This window comes from Crocuta crocuta, unplaced genomic scaffold, assembly GCF_008692635.1.
Source record: "Crocuta crocuta isolate KB4526 unplaced genomic scaffold, BGI_CrCroc_1.0 scaffold237, whole genome shotgun sequence".
Lineage (NCBI taxonomy): Eukaryota > Metazoa > Chordata > Mammalia > Carnivora > Hyaenidae > Crocuta > Crocuta crocuta.
Genome location: NW_027531914.1, coordinates 553,084 through 571,802, shown reverse-complemented (window position 1 = coordinate 571,802; position 18,719 = coordinate 553,084). Strand labels below are relative to the sequence as shown.

General features: G+C 40.2%; 1 protein-coding gene across 1 annotated transcript in view; it reads left to right on the top strand.

Moving 5' to 3' along the window:
- RASGEF1B (RasGEF domain family member 1B) overlaps positions 1 to 18,719 on the top strand; it is a 433,337-nt gene that overhangs the window by 266,616 nt on the left and 148,002 nt on the right. Inside the window, exon 3 of the mRNA XM_077774800.1 lies at positions 10,250 to 10,336. Within this exon, the coding sequence (XP_077630926.1) occupies positions 10,271 to 10,336 (66 nt within the window). The 5' untranslated portion in view covers positions 10,250 to 10,270. The remainder of the gene's footprint in view (positions 1 to 10,249; positions 10,337 to 18,719) is intronic.

The following is an 18,719-nucleotide window of genomic DNA, read 5'->3' as shown; positions in this document are numbered from 1 at the left end:
AATCAGAACTCCAAAGTAGTGAGTGCTCTTTGCACCTTTTGGTGCCCCAGGCTTACCCTGATGCAAACCCACGGTCCCCTCCCCCCCACCTCCCCTGCATCCTTACCACATCCTCCCCTTTTCTTGGAATCTTATCAAGAGTCTGTATTCCTTGTCTTTACCTCCTTACTCCCTAGAAACCTGGAAGGAACCAGTAATTGTTCCCAGCTCAATCTCCACTTTCAAGCAATGTTTAAGTTCTCAGGATTTTAATTCTAAACACTTTCTGAAGTCTCTCCACTTGTATCGCCCTTCTGCTACGGGGCTAGTCCAGGTTTTCAGGCATTAGCTGATCTTTCCGGATTGCTTCCAACAGCAGCTCGAGTAGTTGCCGTCTTTCCTCCTCTCAAATTCAGGCTCCTGTCTGCCCGCCAAGTAATCCATTCAAACATCGTTATGAAAGAATCCTGGGCTTCCTGCCTACCTTTCCGGTGCCATCTCTCACCACCTCTGTCTTACTCTGTAAGATCTAACAGCCTCAAATTATTTGTGGCTCACATAAAAAGTCAACGTTTGTTTTTACTCCATACCTCTTGCCCTCATGAGATTTCCTCTTCCTGAAACACTGTAAACCACGTTGCATATCCCCAGCCCTTCCAGCTCGTCTTGGCCCCATATCACTTCTTTGTCTACCTAACTTTGCTCTGACTTCTTATACTCTGCTCCTGCACCAGCTCCTTCTGGAAGCCTCCCGGTCACAACTGCTCTCCGGGCGGGACTGGGTGCTCTTCCTCCTCAGTCCTTAAAATGCACCGCTCCTTTTGAATCCTCTCTCTTCCACTGGACTTGGGGGAGCTCCAGGGCCTGCTCAGTACTGATGTACAGAACACCACCCATTCAGACTTCTGCATCTGCTTTATCACCGGTCACTGAGGCATCCTTTCCCCAATTCATTTGGAAACCTTTCCTATACTAACTAGCTAAAAGTCCCCAAAAGGTTTCTGTCCTAAAAGCTGATTATCTTTTTTGCTAAGATACCTTGTGTTAATTATTTACGGCTGCCATAACTGAGTATCACAGACTAGGTGGCTTAAACAATTTATTTTCTCACAGTTCAGGAGGGTAGGAGTTTGACTTCAGAGTGTCAGAGGAGTTGACTTCTTCTGAGACTTTTCTCCTTGACTTGTAGATGGCCACCTTCTCCCTGTGACTTCACGTGATCTTCCTTCTATATGTGTGTGTGTATAAATTCCTTCTTATAAGGACCGGAGTCATTTGGATTGGGACCCTAATGACATCATGTTAAATATTAAATCACCCCTTTAAAGACAATCACATTGTGAAGTGTTGGGAGTTAGGATTTCAACATATGAAGTTTAGGAGGACACAATTTAACCTATAAGATGCCTCTTATCTGTTGATACCTTTCCCCAAATTTACTGCCAGTCTCTAAGCAGCCCTTGTCTGCAGAGATGTAGGTTACAGCATCCCTGGCTGCCTCCCTCCCTTCTGTTGAAGGTTCCATTGTGATCACCTTAAATTGGATCTCTCAGAGCCCAAACTTTTGGGATCGTTTTGGGTATGAAGTTGACCATCAGTGACATATGGGAACTGGGGGAACTATTTTTTTTTTTCTATGTGATGTTTTTTTGTGTTGGCATAGATGACTTCCCATTTTCATTTTCCTTCCTATCTTTTCTGAACTGCTAGAGAATTTAGGGTTTGTATCATACAAGGAATGGACCACTATGTGGTGTAGCTATCACGTCTTGGTGTTGACATTCCGAAGAGATGTATAATTCTTTGGTGGTGCTGATTGTCTTCAAATACCTTGCTTTATTTTGATCTTATTTTTTAAAAAGTACAAATTATATACTATGATTTTCATTGCTGAATAAATAGAATCCCAAAGAGGTCACACATCAAGTAAGCATCACTGCTGTTCTCAAACTCAAATCTTCACAATAGGAGGCCAGGGCCCTTTTCACTATATCATTATTATCTTATTTACCAGGTCCTTAGAGCTAGACATGTATTTATTTTATAAGCATTTACTTTTATGAGCCTATGCTTATTTTGTTAACTAATAATTGATTTCTTTTTATTCTTAATTTTGTTTTATTTTAAATAAATTTAAAATTTATAATTATGATTTACAAGTAAACTTTAATTTTTTTAATTTAATTTTTAAAATTTATTTTAGAAAGAGAGAGAGAGAGCATGTACAAGGGAGAGGAGCAGAGGGAGAGAGAGTGAGAGAGAATCTCAAGTGGGCTCCAAACCCAGAGCAGAGCCCGATGTAAAGGCCTAATCTCACGACCATGAGATCATGATTGGAGCTGAAATCAAAAGTCAGACATTAAATTGACTGTCCCACCCAGGCACCCGAACTTTTGACTATTTTTTTAAAGTTAAAAAATAAATTTATCTATTTAAACTTATTTAATAAACTTCTGTAACTTTCCTATTGTATTTATAGCTTTTGTAGTAGTTATAATCTATAATTGTTAAAATTTTTATTGAAAACGTTATAAACCTTTGTATTACTTACTAACATTTCTATACAAAAACTCTTATAAATTTAGTAGAGAGCTAAGTTATAGTACTGTGAGGATAATTTATTGACTGACAAAGGGGAGGAAATCTATTTGTTAAATCATAATAGAAATTCTTAGGTATCTGATATTTCATTCTGAAGAGGGCATCAAGGAAAAATAAAATAGAACATTTGTTATTCACATGGAAAATAATATTAGCATTTTTTATGTACGTTTCTCTGGCAGAGCCAAATTTTAATTTAAATCATCTAGGCAAGCCTATGGTAAAGGTATCATCTTGTTTTATATTTGAGGAAACTGAGGCTTATTATGATTCAGTGGCTCTTACTCAAGATCTCAGAGCTAGCAAGTTATGGGGCTAGAATTTGATCTCGTGCCTCTGACTCCATGCTTATTGTTTCACTGTGACACAATCTGAAGAAATGACAGTATAGAGACATAGTCAGCAATTACTCATTGAAGCCAGGGACATACTGGGTACAGATACTTGAAGCAAATGAAGCCCATAAAAGAGGCATTGCATTGCTTTGTTTGGTCATCTGACGCTGAGTTACTAAGCCCCATGGGCCTTAGTATCTTCATCTATAAATATGTAGATAATTGTGGCATCTTTCTCATAAGCTTGCTGTATAGACAAAAAGAGTTGTGTGTGTGTATACATACATGATAAATACGAATTGTAGTTGTGTCAACCAGGTTTAATCCTTTTGAAAAATGTAATTGGATGGTGTAGAATAAAAGCCCTAAAAATGTCCCTATGTTTGGCACAGAAACCCTACTCCTGGAAATATATTCTGAAGAAATGATTCAAGAGAAAAAAAGTATATTTTTGTAGGTATTAATTAATTATAGGAAAAAAATAGTTTGGTTGTTCCTCAAAAGGTGAAACATAGAGCTACATTACGATCTAGTATTCCCACCCCTACGTGTATAGTCAAGAGAAATGAAGACATACATCCCATTCAAAAACTTGGCGTGAATGCTCACGGACGCCTTATTAATATCCACAAAGTGGAAACAAATGGATGAACAGATAAAGAAAATGTGGTATATCCATTCAATGGAATATTTTTTCGCAATGCAAAAGGATGAATTAGTGATACATGCTACAACATGGATGAACTTTGAAAATATGCTAAATGAAAGTCATGAAAGACCACAAATTATATAATTCCGTTTATATAAAATGTCCCGAATAGGCAAAAATAGAGCTGGAAAGTAGACTAGTGCTTGCCTGGGGCCTGAGACAGGGAGGAGAACAGCTGGAGGGATGCTGAATAACTGCTAGTAGGTAAAGGGTTTCTTTTGACAGGGGACAAAAATATTCTAGAATTACATTGCAGTGATGGCTATACAATACTGTGAGTAAACTAAAAAATATTGAATTGTGTGCCTACTACTTTTTTTAATTTTTAATTTTATTTTAGAGAGAGAGGAGCAAAAGCAGAGGAGAGGGGCAGGTGGGAGAGAGAGAGAGAGAGAGAGAGAGAGAATCTTAAGCAGGCTCCACACTTAGCACAGAGCCTGACATGGGGCTCGGTCCCATAACCTTGGGATCATGACCTGAGCCAAAATCAAGAGTCAGATGCTCAACTGACTGAGCCACCCAGGTGCCTCTTAATTGTGTGCTTTAAATGGGTGAATTGTATGTGACATGAATTGTTTCAATACAACCTTTTTTTAAATTTTGAAAAAATTAGAGGGAAAATGGAAATAATGAAAATATCTATCAAGATACTGAATACATTATGTTCTGCTTTGTTGATGGAACATTATGTAGTCGCTAAATATTACACAGTCCAAAGACTGTGTAACAACACAGAAAGTATGTAATGTGATGTTAGGTGGAAAATGTAAAAGACTGTGATGCAAAGTGATGTTGTAGCTAAATATATGAACATTTGGGTAAAGGCTGGCAGGAAACTCGTAGACACAAGCATGCGGGGAAGGGAGTGCCCCTCTTTCTTTCAGGAGTCCCATTAATGTTGTTGAGTGTTTCGAAAGCACTTGTTTTAATGTTCTTTGTGATGGTAGCCTTGTGGTGTAGGTACAGGTGCTGCTGAAGATGCATAAAACAGAGTAAAGGAAGGAAAAAGCACAGGGGACATTTTAAAAATCAGCATGTGAAACATCAAGAAATGGAAATTTAAATGCAAAAATGTAGCAGAGCATTTAAGGGAAATGAGTACTGAGGGAGACGCTGAAGAATGAGTAAGCAGGGCAGCCTGTAACAGAATTCTGCCCAGAAAACATAGAAACTGGACTATTTTGTGGGTACATTTACCCTTGTGACTCTATGCCTGCAAGTTTTTGAGGGAGAGGATTTTCATATACTGGAGCTAGTCTAGGTCTGTGATAATAACCCAAAAGGAAGTAGGAAAACTTAGCAGTGTGCACAGTTTACTTAAGCTCACCAAAATTGTATTAGAGTGTGGAAAAAGGGAGGAAGTCTGGGTAAGCCTAAGTGAGTCAACATTTAATGGCCCTCCACCCAGTTCTCCTCCCTTCCCAAGGCCACCTCACCTCTGCATCTGTGTGCTTGACCCTTGCAAGGAAGCAACTTGAGTGGGGGATGGGCAGGGTGAACCCAATTCCCTGTTGGTTCAGGTCGGAAGGCCTGAGAAAACAGGGGCTAGAGCAACGGTGATGACCTATCTCCTGTCCTTTTGCCAGAACTTTCTCCTTCCTGGGGTCCCACTGAATGTTTGCAATGTCCCAGTTCCCTCAACATCCTAGGTCCCAGAAACAGCTCAGGACTTTTGTGCAGAGCAACTAAAGTGCCGTGCTGGCAGTTCTTAAAAAGCACTCTCAATCATATTTACTCCAGATAAATAATGTGACAAGGTAAGGCTGGATGGAGACATGGAAACCTTTAAATTAGGTTCAGTTTCCACCTCAAAACCAAACACATTGTTCCAAGCCCCAAGGTGTTGGGGAGCAGGGGTGCGGAGCTGATGGACAACAGTGTCCATGTTTTCTGTGTAGTATAAAATCAAGATTTGCGAAGGAGAGACTCATTCTTTCCTTCAGGGTTATTAGGTTTGTTTGAGCTGCTCAGCAATGCACCCTTAAGTAGATGCCATCTGGACTGAACCCACTGTTCATTCAGCTAGCTGAGCCTATCAGGTGATCCTTGCAGTCCTTTAAAATCCTAGATTATTTCTGTCCTTTAGCACCAGGAATTGCTCTTACATTTCAGGCGCCAGGATAAACACTGAAGGTTGTAATTACAGTTCAAGTCCTTAACCACTTCTTCCGTCTCCCTTTAGGAATTCAGTCGTAGAACAAAAACACCAGGTACCTCTCCTGTGGGGATCTCTGAACAGTTCTGTAGCTTCTCAGGGGTGTTCTGAAGTTATTATGAAAAGAAGATGAGGGGCAGTAATTGCTCTCTTTTTGCAGAGAGCTGCCTGAGGAATCGACGACTTTTCTCTAATTCTCTGTTCTTCCACTTGGCCCAAGTCCATTCTCAGCACCCCCATCCCCACATTTAGCAGATGTGGAGTTCAATGTGGAGCAGCACTTAGCACCAGCCACCCAGCCACTCAATCCCTGGAACAACAACAAAACCTCATGTGGAAATCCCGAAATGAAGAAAGGATACCGAAAAAGGGAGACACTGACTAATAATAACTGTATGCCCATCACTACTTTGTTTTGCATGTGAACCCATGATTTCAGAAATTCCTTTGCATGTATGGCCCAGAATCATCACATATTTCCCCACCAAACCAATAATTTCTAGGTAAGAAATCTATGTTTTGCAACTGCCGGCTTGTTTTAGTCTTAACCATACCCAGTGCAAATGTATCAAGGGAATCTTTAGTCTAAAGAAAATCAGGCAGCACAACAACATAAGAAAACTAGTTATACATTGCCATAGCAACTGGGCCAGCCTCAGAGCCAAGGGCAAGTTCTTCAGATTCATCTACTGTGTCTGCAGATTGACTTCCTCAAAACAGAATCATGTGTCCTGATCATCAACATTTTCATTTAAAACAATAAAAGTTGCAATCTCAAGTAAATATATTTTGGCCTTTTCCCTGGTGCCATGTAGTGTCTTTTTATCTCTGGAAGGTGGGGTTTGGTAATGGGATCCCTTGGAACTTTCATTATGGCTTCACTAATATGGTTGGACCTGAGCCAACAGGGTTTGATAGTAATTAAACTTTGATGGCTGGAATATGACCTGTGAAGTGAGTTGCTAGTCTCTGTTTAACTCCTAATGGACAGAAATCCTCACCTCCCTTGGAATTCAACCATAACCCCTGTTTTCAGACCCGGGGAAGAAGGCAGAGGTTTGACCGACTTCTCCTAAAGGTAAAGTACAGGGCTTCTCCTCCAGGAATTATGCTTCACCTTTCCAGGTCACAGACATCTCCACAATTAGTTTCAAAATTCCCTGCGTGATGTGTGTAAATAATGCAAACCTCATTCACAGGCCGGGCCCCCCTGGAACAAGTAATTTGCCCCGGGTACGATAATTAGTAACAGCAGGGGTAGAGATTCCAGAGGCCCAAACTCAATCCTTTGCTAAGGCCACTGCAAAATCTTCCTTTCACTCAAGAAACATGGCCAATTAATGGACAGCAGGAGGTAGGGATGGATCAATACCTGTTAATTAATTTTTAAAGGTCATTTTTATTTTAGGGGGTTATTGGTACCTACAATTAAGTTTTTTCTTCAAGAACAATCCTCTTGATGTGTCCTCTAACAAGACTGAAAAGAGAGTGTAAAATGTGTGTTATGGGCATGAGAGCTGGGAGTTGGAAAGAACTGGATTAGAAGGGTGCTTTGGAAATTAGTGACTACATAGAGAACAAGACTCAGCTGGCCGAAAGAAAGATTAATAGAAAGCACCTACAGTATATCTTAGTTCCTGCTGCTATGACAAAACACCTTGAACTTGGTTTCTAAAAAACAACAAAAACTTCTAACTCACAGTTCTAGAGGCTGAAGTCTGAGGTCAGGGTTCCAACATTGCTGGCTGAGGGTCCCTTTCTGGGTTATAGACTTCTCATCGTATCTTCACACAACAAGGAAACTCTCTTGGGCCTCCTTTAATTAATTAATTGGACCTTAATTCCATTTATGAGGGTTCTTCCTTCATGATCCAATCAGTTCCCAAAGGCCCCATCACCTAATACCATCACCTTAGGGATTGGGATTTCAACATATGACTTTTTGCAGGGGCACAAATGTTTGGATCACAGCAATGTATAAGACCACTGCTAGACTATGAAGGATATAAAGATAACTATAACACGAGTTCTGTCTTTGGTAGCTCACATTCTCAGCAGAGAGAGGCAAGTACTCGAATAATAGTACATGGACTTTGCGGTAGAAAGAAATTTATTCTGACTCTCGTTAGAAGTAGAGGAAAATACAATCTACAGATTTAATGCAATCTCTATCAAAATACCAACAGCATTTTTCACAGAACTAGACAAATAACCCTAAATTTGTATGGAATCGCCAAAGATCCTGAATAACCAAAGCAATCTTGAAAAACAAAAGCAAAGCTAGAGGCATCACAATTTTGGACTTAAGTTATATTACAAAGCTGTAGTAATCAAAACAGTGTGCTACTGGCACAAAAATAGACCCATAGATGAACAGAACAGAAAAAAAAGAGCCCAGAAATTATATGGTCAGTTAATCTTTGACAGAGGAAGCAAGAACATGCAATGGAAAGAAGCCAGTCTCTTTGACAAATGGTGTTGGGAAAATTGGACAGCTACATGCAAAAGAATGAAACTGGACCACTTTCTTATACTGTACACAAAAATAAACTTAAAATTAATTAAATGTAAGTGTGAGACCTGAAGCCATAAAAATCCTAGGAGAGAACACAGGCAGTCACTACTTTGATATCAGCCACAGCAACTTTTTTCTGGATATGTCTCCTGAGGCAAGGGAAACAAAAGCAAAAATAAGCTATTGGGACTACATCAAAATAAAAAGCTGCACAGCAAAGGAAACCATCAACAAAACCAAAAGACAACCTACTGAATGGGAGAAGACATTTGCAAATGACATATCTGTTTAGTATCCAAAATATGTAAAGAACTTATAAAACTCAACACCAAAAAACCCCGCAAGTAATCTGATGAAAAACTGGGCAGAAGACATGAGTAGAGACTTCCAAAGAAGATATCAGATGGTGAAAGGACTTGTGAAAAGATGCTCAACATCACTCACCATCCAGGAAAGGCAAATCAAAACCACATGAGCTATCACCTCACACCTGTCAGTATGGCTAAAATCAAAACACAAAAAACAGCAAGTGTTGGTGAAGATGTGGAGACAAAGGAACCCTCATGCACTATTGCAAGGGAATGCAAACCAGTACAGCCACTCTGAAAAACATTATGGGGGTCCCTCAACAACTAAAATTAGAACTATGTTCCAGTAATTCCACTATTGGATATTAACCCAAAGAAAATGAAAACACTAACTTGGAAAGTTACATGCATCTCTATGTTCATTGAAGCATTATTTACAATAGCTAAAGCATGGAAACAACCCAAGTGCCCATCAATAGATGAATAAAGTTGTGTACACACACACACACACACACACACACACGCACACACACAATGGAATATTACTTGACCATAAAGAAGAATGCAATCTTGCCTGTGTACAATGGCATGGATGGATCTAAAGGGTATAATGCTAAGTGAAATAAGTGAGAAAGACAAATACCATACGACTTAACTAATATCTGGAATTTAAGAATCAAAACAAATGAACAACAAAAAAAGAGACAACCAAAAGAGAGACTCTTAACTCTAGAGAACAAACTGATGGTTACCAGAAGGGAGGTGGGTGGGGGGATGGGTAAAACAAGTGAAAGGGGTTAAGAGTACACTTATTGGATGAGCCCTGAGTAATGTATAAAATTGTTGAATCGCTATATTGCACACCTGAAACTAATATAACATTATGTTAACTATACTGGAATTAAAATTTAAAAATACAGGAAAGAAAAGAAGTAGAGAAAAATAGCAAAATGTTTCTGAGGGAATCTGAGCTGGGCTTAATAGGACAGGTAGGAAATCATAGGCAGATACCAAGGAAAGGATATTTTGGGAACTGGGAACAGCATTAACAAAGGCATAGAATGGAGGAAAACACATGAATAATGTGGCTTGAGTGATAGGTTAAATTGTGGGACAGAGTTGGAGCTGAGGCAGAAAAAATAAAAAACAAAACAAAACAAAAAACACAAAGCCACAATTTGGAGTGTTCTGAAAGGCAGCTAGAGAACTTTGGATGTTATCCCACATACAATTAAAGATTTGAAAACTAGACGTTTACTTGTGGCCAGTGTTTTTGTGCAATGGGAGATTAGTAAAGTCATTTTTGTTTTAAAAAGATTCACATAGTCTGATTTATGTTCTAGGAAGATACCTTAACAGATTAGGCTGAAAATATTTTGCATCTGTGTCAACATGTGTACATGAATTCCTTCAAAATGTCATAAATGGTTTTGTAATATGTCCTTGTACAAGGTTAACTGAATTTGCACTGACTGCAAACTAAAGATGCCCGTTCAAAACCGCTGACTCAGGTACTTCAAGTGACAACCCTTAGGTTTTAAGTGCGTGAGGCACTGTTGTGAAAAACTGGAAAATGGCTCTGTGCAGCAGCAAAGGCGGCCAAGTCTCTGAAATCTCTCTCTCCCCCATGTGTTTCCTTTCTTGCAGGAACAGCAATGGAAACTTTCGATGTACAGCAGCAGCATAGCTCCAGTCTGCTTTACGAGCCCTCTGATTGAGAAGCCAATTGGCAAAGTAAGAATGAATCCATTTCTTACCGAACAGTATGATCTGAGCATGTTGGCTGTTAGGCCTTTTGGTCTTGAGCTATTTGGGTGAAACAATCAAATGGATCTCATACAAGTGGCTGATAAAATCCCAATTCTGAATGGTCCAGTTGGCCCCAGTGTGCCCTTGCCCTTGGCAAAATGTTGAACTGAGAGGTGTTGATCTGAGATGCATGTGTTCAGCTTCTGCCACCCCCCCCGCCCCCCATCCTCCCAATGTCCTCCCCACTCCTTTCAATGTTCTGCTCTGAGCTCTTTGACTTACCTTCCTCTGTCTATCAGAACTTGTTAGAAGGAGAGACGGTAATTTTAGTAATTTATGTTGTAGAGGAGGGGGAAAAAAACCTAGGCTTAGTACCTGGGGTGATGCAAATCAAACTAGAAAAAGAGATAACCAAGAGAAAAAATTTATTACTGCAAATAAGGAGGTCTTCATAGAAAAGAAGTGCGGACTCAAAGAAGCCGTTTTATGTTCTGGGGTTATTTTTACAAAAGGCAGTAAGATGTGGAGAAGAGACCGGAGAAAGGAGAAGGGAGGGTTTGGGCTTCTCAGGATTGTAAATTGTGAGAAGATAAACATATGGAGGAAATTAATGGGCGATAAGACTTATTTATTATGTTTGTTATGCAGACTCAAGTTGGTGCCTTACCCATTGATAAGAATCACTTCTGGTGATAAAGTCATCTTCTTGTCGGTATGGGAGAAGAAGGCACATTTAAAAATTTATATAACCTCTGGGGGCATCTGGGTGGCTCAGTCAGTTGGGTCTCTGACTTTGGCGCAGGTCGTGATCTCATAGTCTGTGAGTTTGAGCCCCGCATCAGGCTCTGTGCTGATAGCTCAGGGCCTGGAGCCTGCTTTGGATTTGGTGTCTCCTTCTCTCTCTGCCCCTCCCCCGCTCCTGTTCTGTCTCTCTCCTTCAAAAATAAGTAAACATTAAAAAAATAAATAAAAATAAAAATTTATATAACCTTTAGAAAGGGAAATTTATGTGCTGCTTTTAGACTAAAAGTGATGGGGAAGTTGGAGGGGGTGGGGTGGGTGCTTTTCCTGCAAGTCTGTCATTTCTCAGTCATTTTCAGCTCAAAATAATTCTTATGCCAAACTGGCATATTTGGGGGTGGCATATTCTGATCCTCTTCAACATGTTAGTGTGAAATCCAGCCATGATACTACTTTTAACAACGTACCTGTTATTTAAGCTATCTTGTGCAATGAAAGACTTTGGTTCTAGAAGAGAAATTACAGGTTTTGCCTGAAGCTACTGTTCTGACCCTGAACTCACACCCATCAATCCCACCAAGAAGTGTAGAGCCTGATGGTTAAGTGTGGGCTCTCTAGAGCCAGCCTGCCTGGGTTCAAACCCCAGCTCTGCTATTCACTTGCTGTGTGACTTTGAGCAAGTCACCTGTAAAAAGGGCATCATTATAGTACCTGCCTCATGGGACTCATGGACTGTCACCATTTAAATAATTTAATATAAATCCATAACAGCAAGTTTTTATTTATTTTTTATTTTTTTTAATGTTTATTTTATTTTGGGGGTGGGGAGAGACAAAGGGAGAGAGAGAATCCAAAACAGGCTCTGCACTGACAGTGTGGAAGCTGATGTGGGGCTTGAACTCATAAACAATGAGATCTTGACCTGAGCTGAAAACAAGAATCGGAGGCTTAACCAACGGAGCCACCCAGGTGCCTGGCGAATTTTTATGTTTACCTATTTTGTTCACTATGTATCTGGGCACTCAACAAATTATGCAAATGAACTGAATGAATGAATAAATGAAAGGCAATATACATGGTAGGCCTAGAGGAAGCACATCCTCAATTTGCTTATGTCAAGAAATGGAAGCTGGGGGCGGGGGCGCCCAGGTGGCTCAGTCGGTTAAGCATCCAACTCTTGATTTTAGTTCAGGTCATAGTCTCATGGTTTGTGAGTTCAAGCCTCACATTGGGCTCCATGCTGACAGTGCAAGACCTGCTTGGGATTCTCTCCCTCTCTCTCTCTGCCCCTCCTCTGCTCTCTCTCTCTCTCTCTCTCTTTCTCTCTCAAAGATAAATAAACTTAAAAACGTAAAAAAAAAAAAAAAAAAGGAAGCTGGGGAAGGGGGTAGAAGAGAAGCCTGCGTTAGGAAGAGAGCCTAAGTCTGGTAGAGCAAGCACACCTTGCCAGAAGGACCGCATACATCTGGGATTCCTGCTACCTTCCTGTCCTTTGCTTCAGTAGTGCGTCTTCAGGCGACACACCATCCACTGTCTGGGATGAAACAGAGCTATTGTTGGTGCACATCAAAAACAAACAAAACTTCTTTTAATATGGCTTTTNTTACTTTTTTTTTTTTTTTTTTTGGTAGGTAGTCAATAAATATTTAATTTATTTATTATTTATTTTTTAAAAATTTGCATCCAAGTTAGAAGGGGTTTTTTTGTACTTTTTAAAAGGAAATGAATCTATTTGCCTGGCAGTTCCTGGTAATTTTGCCTTGGCGGCAAGTCCCGCCCAAGGCAGTGGTCCGCAGGGTGTGAAAGCCTGGCTGAGCAGGAAGCCTTTCCTCATGCCATCAGCAGGCCTGATGTTTTGCAGGCATAGCAGGGAAGCAACCCAAGCTTCTTGGAACTGAGTTTCTGTACTTTGTGTTCAGTGGGGTCCGCACTTCCCCTCTGCTGACTTGAGTTCCTAGTGAGAAGGGTATCACTTGGCACAAAGATTAAAACAACAAACAAAACACACCCCCCACATCACAAAATGTGTTGGCAACTGCCCCAGCCCTTCACTGCCTTGTCTCTGCTTCAGTCCCCTGCAGCCCCACCTAGTTTGACTTTGTTTACGTAGGTTATTTTTTTTTAATTTTTAATGTTTATTTATTTTTGAGAGAGAGAGACAGAGCACGAGCAGGGGAGGGACAAAGAGAGGCACAGACACAATCTGAAAAGCAGCCTCCAGACTCAGAGCTGTCCGTGCAGAGCCAGATGTGGGGCCCAAACCCACAAACTGAACCATGAGATCATGGCCTGAGCTGAAGTCAGACACTTAACCAACTGAGCCACCCAGGTACCCCAACTTTGTTTAGATAGGTTCTAAATAGACCAGCAGTTTGTGGGGACAGAAAGAATCCATTTCAAAGGCTAACACCAGAAGTCAATAAACCTTGGATGGGTCTCTTTTGACTAATTTTCACTTCATCCAGTAGACAGTCCTGAGTTTACTCAGTGTTTTCCTAGACCTGATCAGAAATGCTAACAGCAGTATAAAAAGGGTAGGGAGTAACTTTCTGGAAAGTTTTTCAAAGAGCAGAAGGAAAGTGCAGTATGACCATTCTTGGTTTGGTGGTATCTCACTATGTGATTCTCAGGTCTCCCGCCCTCCCCTGGCAGGGCAGAATTAGCAGACCGATGTCTGTATGTTGACACCAGGGCTATCTTTGGTTGAGTGGAATTGCTCTGAGGCTCTGGTTTCTGGGATCAATAAATTTGCTGTAAAATACTCGATTGAATTCGTTTTGCAATCAGCTCTGTTTGCCATCCACCTGAAGGGGGGAAATGATGCCACAAATGTAAGTATAGTCAAGCTTTTAACGATAGGGGTCAATGGAAAGTAGCATTTGGTGTGAATAATTGAAATCTGTGGTTACTCTACCTCGAATCCAAACTCTCTTCCTCACCATCCAGAAATTTTCGGTTGGGTGAAAGGCTGCATGTTGGACCCAGATTATGGGGTCCCAAGCTGAAGCAAGGACTAATGTTTCCTTGCTGGGGGGAGGAAGGTGTTATGAAAGCCCCAATACCAATGTGAGCTCATAATTGAAAAAAGAATATTTTGGGACCAACTCCGGTCTTATAATTAAATGATAATTCTTCATTAGTGGTTATAATTAGTGGGTAGGAATAAAGGAGGAAAACTTCTGGGAGCAAAGAGGGAAAAGCCAAAGAAATCACTCTGGGCAGCAGGAAAGCAAGCCTGGAATGTGAGATTATCCACTTTCAGATCAAGAGAAGTTGCATGTGTTATTTTGTGTAATTGGAGTCAGCGCCTTTTGAATGGAGCATACAAATTTATGTAAATAAGAATGCAAACGTTAAAAATATAGGTCTTGGGATTTCCAGGGGATGACCTGACAGCTTTGTCTTCCTTGCCTTTGCAGCTGCTAAACACTGTTGTGAAAGCTCAAGATGAACTTCTTCCCCCCAAATCCCACAATGTTATAACTAGAGGACTTTCTTTGTAATTTATAGGAGACACGCTGGAGAATGAATTAAGAAAGGCTACTCTTTAATGTATTTGACCGTAAACAAGTTGCCCCCAAGAGGTTGCACAGGCTAACAGTAAATGCAAAAGGGATTTTGGGATTTCAATAAATTAATGGCAGATCTAAAGTGGACTGTTGAAATGGAATAAGATGATGATGATGGAGATAAAAGCAAGGATTTAGAGAGATAAGTAACATTAGAAGACGACATAAAATTTAACTTACCAGGCTGTCCCACAGAATTCTCCTTGGCGCTATGGGCAAGACAAGAGACCAGGCTGAAAGAGGCATTATTTCAGCTCAGCAAGCATTGTATAGATCATGCCAAGTTGAAACAGCCCAATAAAGTGTCATGACCTCAGAAAATTGTGCAGAATACACAAGCAGATGGAGCTGTTTTTAGATTAGGAACTGCCCATGACCATGGCAATGCCAACCTGCCTTTCTCAAAAGGAATTTAGGTGACAGGTGAGTATGTCCCCAGTCAAAAGGAAAGTAACTTTAACTTGATTTGACCAGAAGGAAATGGAGAGAGACACCGCCTTGAAGGATAGCAGTGTTATTAAATGGAAGAGTGGCTAACAAAACAAACCAGGCTCCCTGGGCCTTCTGTATTTCCGGGTTATCGAAAGGGAGACTGGAGGAGGTAGTTGGAAGTAACTGGATAAACAATAGATAAAAAGAAAGGAACCAGTGAACTAAGGATCAACAAAATAGAGCGCTGCTTTATTTCAAAGTTGGGAGGCATCTATGGGAAGAAAAATAGAGGTGTCCCTTTAACAGATTAATCTTTAGCTCCTTTTAGCACTTGGAGAATTTTTCTTATCAAAGGGAAGTTTAGTGTAGCAAACGGGACATTTTAAGAATAGTCTTCTAAGTCACAGCCCACTGAGAATCATTGAATGTTACATCATGATGGGGTAGCCGGGTCTGGATAGATAGCACCTATTCTGTGAGAAGAACCTTGGGATTAATATTCAATATTTAGAACTCTCCAGGACCCAAGAGAATGGAAAAGCCAACCCACAAACTCATCTGTGGCTTACTGCTGCTTCCAAAAAAATACCAAAGTCAGGAATAGAATAATCAGAAAATGAAAATAATGCTGAGCAAAGCAAGCCATTACAATTACTACAGTTGCAGGTAAACGAAATTTTAATTCTCTGAGCATGAGCTGTATGATTGGATCTCTGTCTCTGTACATTTAGCTTCTGGCCCGTGGGGCAAAATATATTAATTATTTCTCTTCTAGAACTTTTTTTGTGACAGGGTGAAAAAGAAACTTTCAAATGAAGGGGTCCATTTTCTTCATCTAAGATAACGGGAGTTTTAGTTGGGATATGTCCATCCCGAAAAAGAGCACATTTCTCAACCTCCCTTGCAGCAATGTGATGAGATTATCGCCGATGGGGTATGAGTGGAAGTGATGTATGCAAGTTGTGAGTTATGGCTCTCATAGGAAAGGCATCCCTCTCTTGCTGTCTGGAATACAGATGAGGTAGCAATAGCAAGAATAGCCACCTTAGATCAAGAGAGGACGGCAGAGAAATGAAATTTAAGCGTCAGGGTCCCTGACTCCGTAGAACTGTTGACTGCGTGTGTTCCGCCTGCTATTGCCTGAGAGAGCTCAACTTCCATCTTGTCTATTCCGTGACTATTTTGGCCTGTGGTACATTAGCTGCAGTGATATCCTAGTGCACAATTAGACCGGGGGAAAAGTAGCTGCATGGAAAGTCACTTAGAATCTAGTGAAAGTAGAAAACAGTAGGAAACATCAGTTAAAGAAGTGAAAATGCCTAGTTGCTAAGACCCATCTCCCAAATTGAACCTGAATAAGGAAGGCGAGATAAACACACTAAGGTCTGTCTCTACGAATGAGGTGATGAGCAGATTTCTGCTTAGCAGAGAACCCTGTCTTTGAATTCTGAACGTAATAAGCCCAGATACCTATCAATACCCTGAATTTTGGGAATGCTCCCCCAGAACCGAGGCAAACCAGTTTGCATCGAAAATACTCAAACTCGGGAATGGCAGTGGAACCCATTAGCTGGCCAAATAACATGTCTATTGATTTTATTGTATGTAGGAGCTGTCATTAGTTTGAAAATATAAATATCTTCATGCATGTATTTGACATTGTATTCTATTCTTTCATCATCTGAGTCAAGTTTGGATTCCCTGGGGTAAACATTTGGGGCTCCAGCTTTTGTTATAACCCTGTCACACAGGATTTTAGTCAGCTATTTTCACCATTTTGTCCTTGTTCATAATGGTTGTTAAAGTAGTATTCGATGTGAGCGACCCACTACCAGACCACCACAATAAATTGAATATTGCAATAAAGCAAGTCGAATGAATTTTTTTTTTGCTTCCTAGTGTATGTAAAAGTTGTTTACACTCCGCTGTAGTCTTATAGGTGTGCAGTAGTATTGTGCCTAAAAAACAAGTACCTCCCTTAGTTAAAAATACTTCATTGCTAAAAAATGCTGTCACCTGAATTTTCAATGAGCTGTAATCTTTTTGCCAGTAGAGGGTCTTGCCGTGATGCTGATGGCTGCTGACCGATCAGGGTGGTGGCTCCTGAAGGATGGGGTGACTGGCAATTTCTTAAAATGACACAACTGTGAATTTTGCCATTGCAGTTGCCTTTTTTTTTAAGCAAATGATTTCCCTGGAGCATGTGATGCTGTTTGATAGCATTTTGCCCACAGGAGAACTTCTGTTGCTATTTCTGCCACATGTGTAGTGACTTCCACTTGTCACTCGAAGTCTCGAATCTCCAGCTTGTAAAAAAAAAACAAACAAAAACAAGAAATACAGTATCTGTGAATCACAGTAAAGTGAACCACAATAAAATGAGGCCTGTCTGCAAATATGAAATAACCAGAGGTGAGAGTGCATATCCTTTAAATTTAGGTTCTTAGAGTCCCACTATTACCCCAGCACACACTAGGCTGAAGTTTGAGTCCGTTGGTAGGAGGTCACATGGGTAAGACATACAGCCTGATGCACAAGGACAAGAAATCTATCCATCCCAATATTCCCAGCAGACAAAATGGCTCCCTAATCAGGTCTGATAAGCTCCAAAGAGGTATAATAAGATTTAACAAATGTACTTAAACCAAAAGCTATTCAACTTATATTCTCCCATCAGTATATAAAAATATTCAGTGCCAGCTCCCAAACCCTACAAATAAATAAATAGGAACAATTAATATCTGTAGGATATATTTTATTAGGTTTACAAAATTCAACAGTTCAGAAACAGGTAGATGGCTATACACTAGAAAAATAGGAAACAATAAACTTAAACAAAAGTCATTCTTGTTCTGACCTTACTTCACAGCTTATCTATAAAGGCTCAAACATATGGTACAACATGTATGGACTAGATGTGCAGCCACATTATGACGTACTTGGTGTTTAAATATGAGGTAAATGTTTTGTTAACAGTACACACACACATCACCAGACCCTTGCTACTGGGGACTGTGCCATTATCAGAGGTCATGGAGTCATATTTGTATTACAAAACTCCTGTTTATTCTTTTCTTATCTCAGTGTGCTGACACTTTCCCGTTAACACTGCCTTAAAGTCTCTCCCAGAACCCAGCTGAAAAATACCAAGCGGAACTTCTGATAGAAAATGCTTAGTAGACTACCTCATCTGTTATTGACAGAAAAAGAAACTGTAATTTGTCCAACCTGGGAATAGGGAAAAAAGATGATCTAAGACTGCCATAGGATACATATGCTCTCTATTCACATAGATCAGAAAAAAAATAGTATCATGAAACTCTGAGAAATAATCCTATAGAATTGTCAGCAGAATTCATATAGAACTTATGCAGTTATGCTACCTTCCCAATACTGTGGTACCCTTGAGAAAGCCAAAGGGAGCCCTTCTTGAAAACTATAGTCTACACATTCTATGCCAGCCAAATATCCATGGAGAAATAAACAGATATTGAATGTCTTCCATTCCATTCTGCTATACACAGTAACCCAGGACAGTTGGCTATAAGCGATAATAACAATTATAATTATTGTAATAACCATCATTGTTTGAGGACTCTGCAAAACACTAACATAAGTTCTTCGTA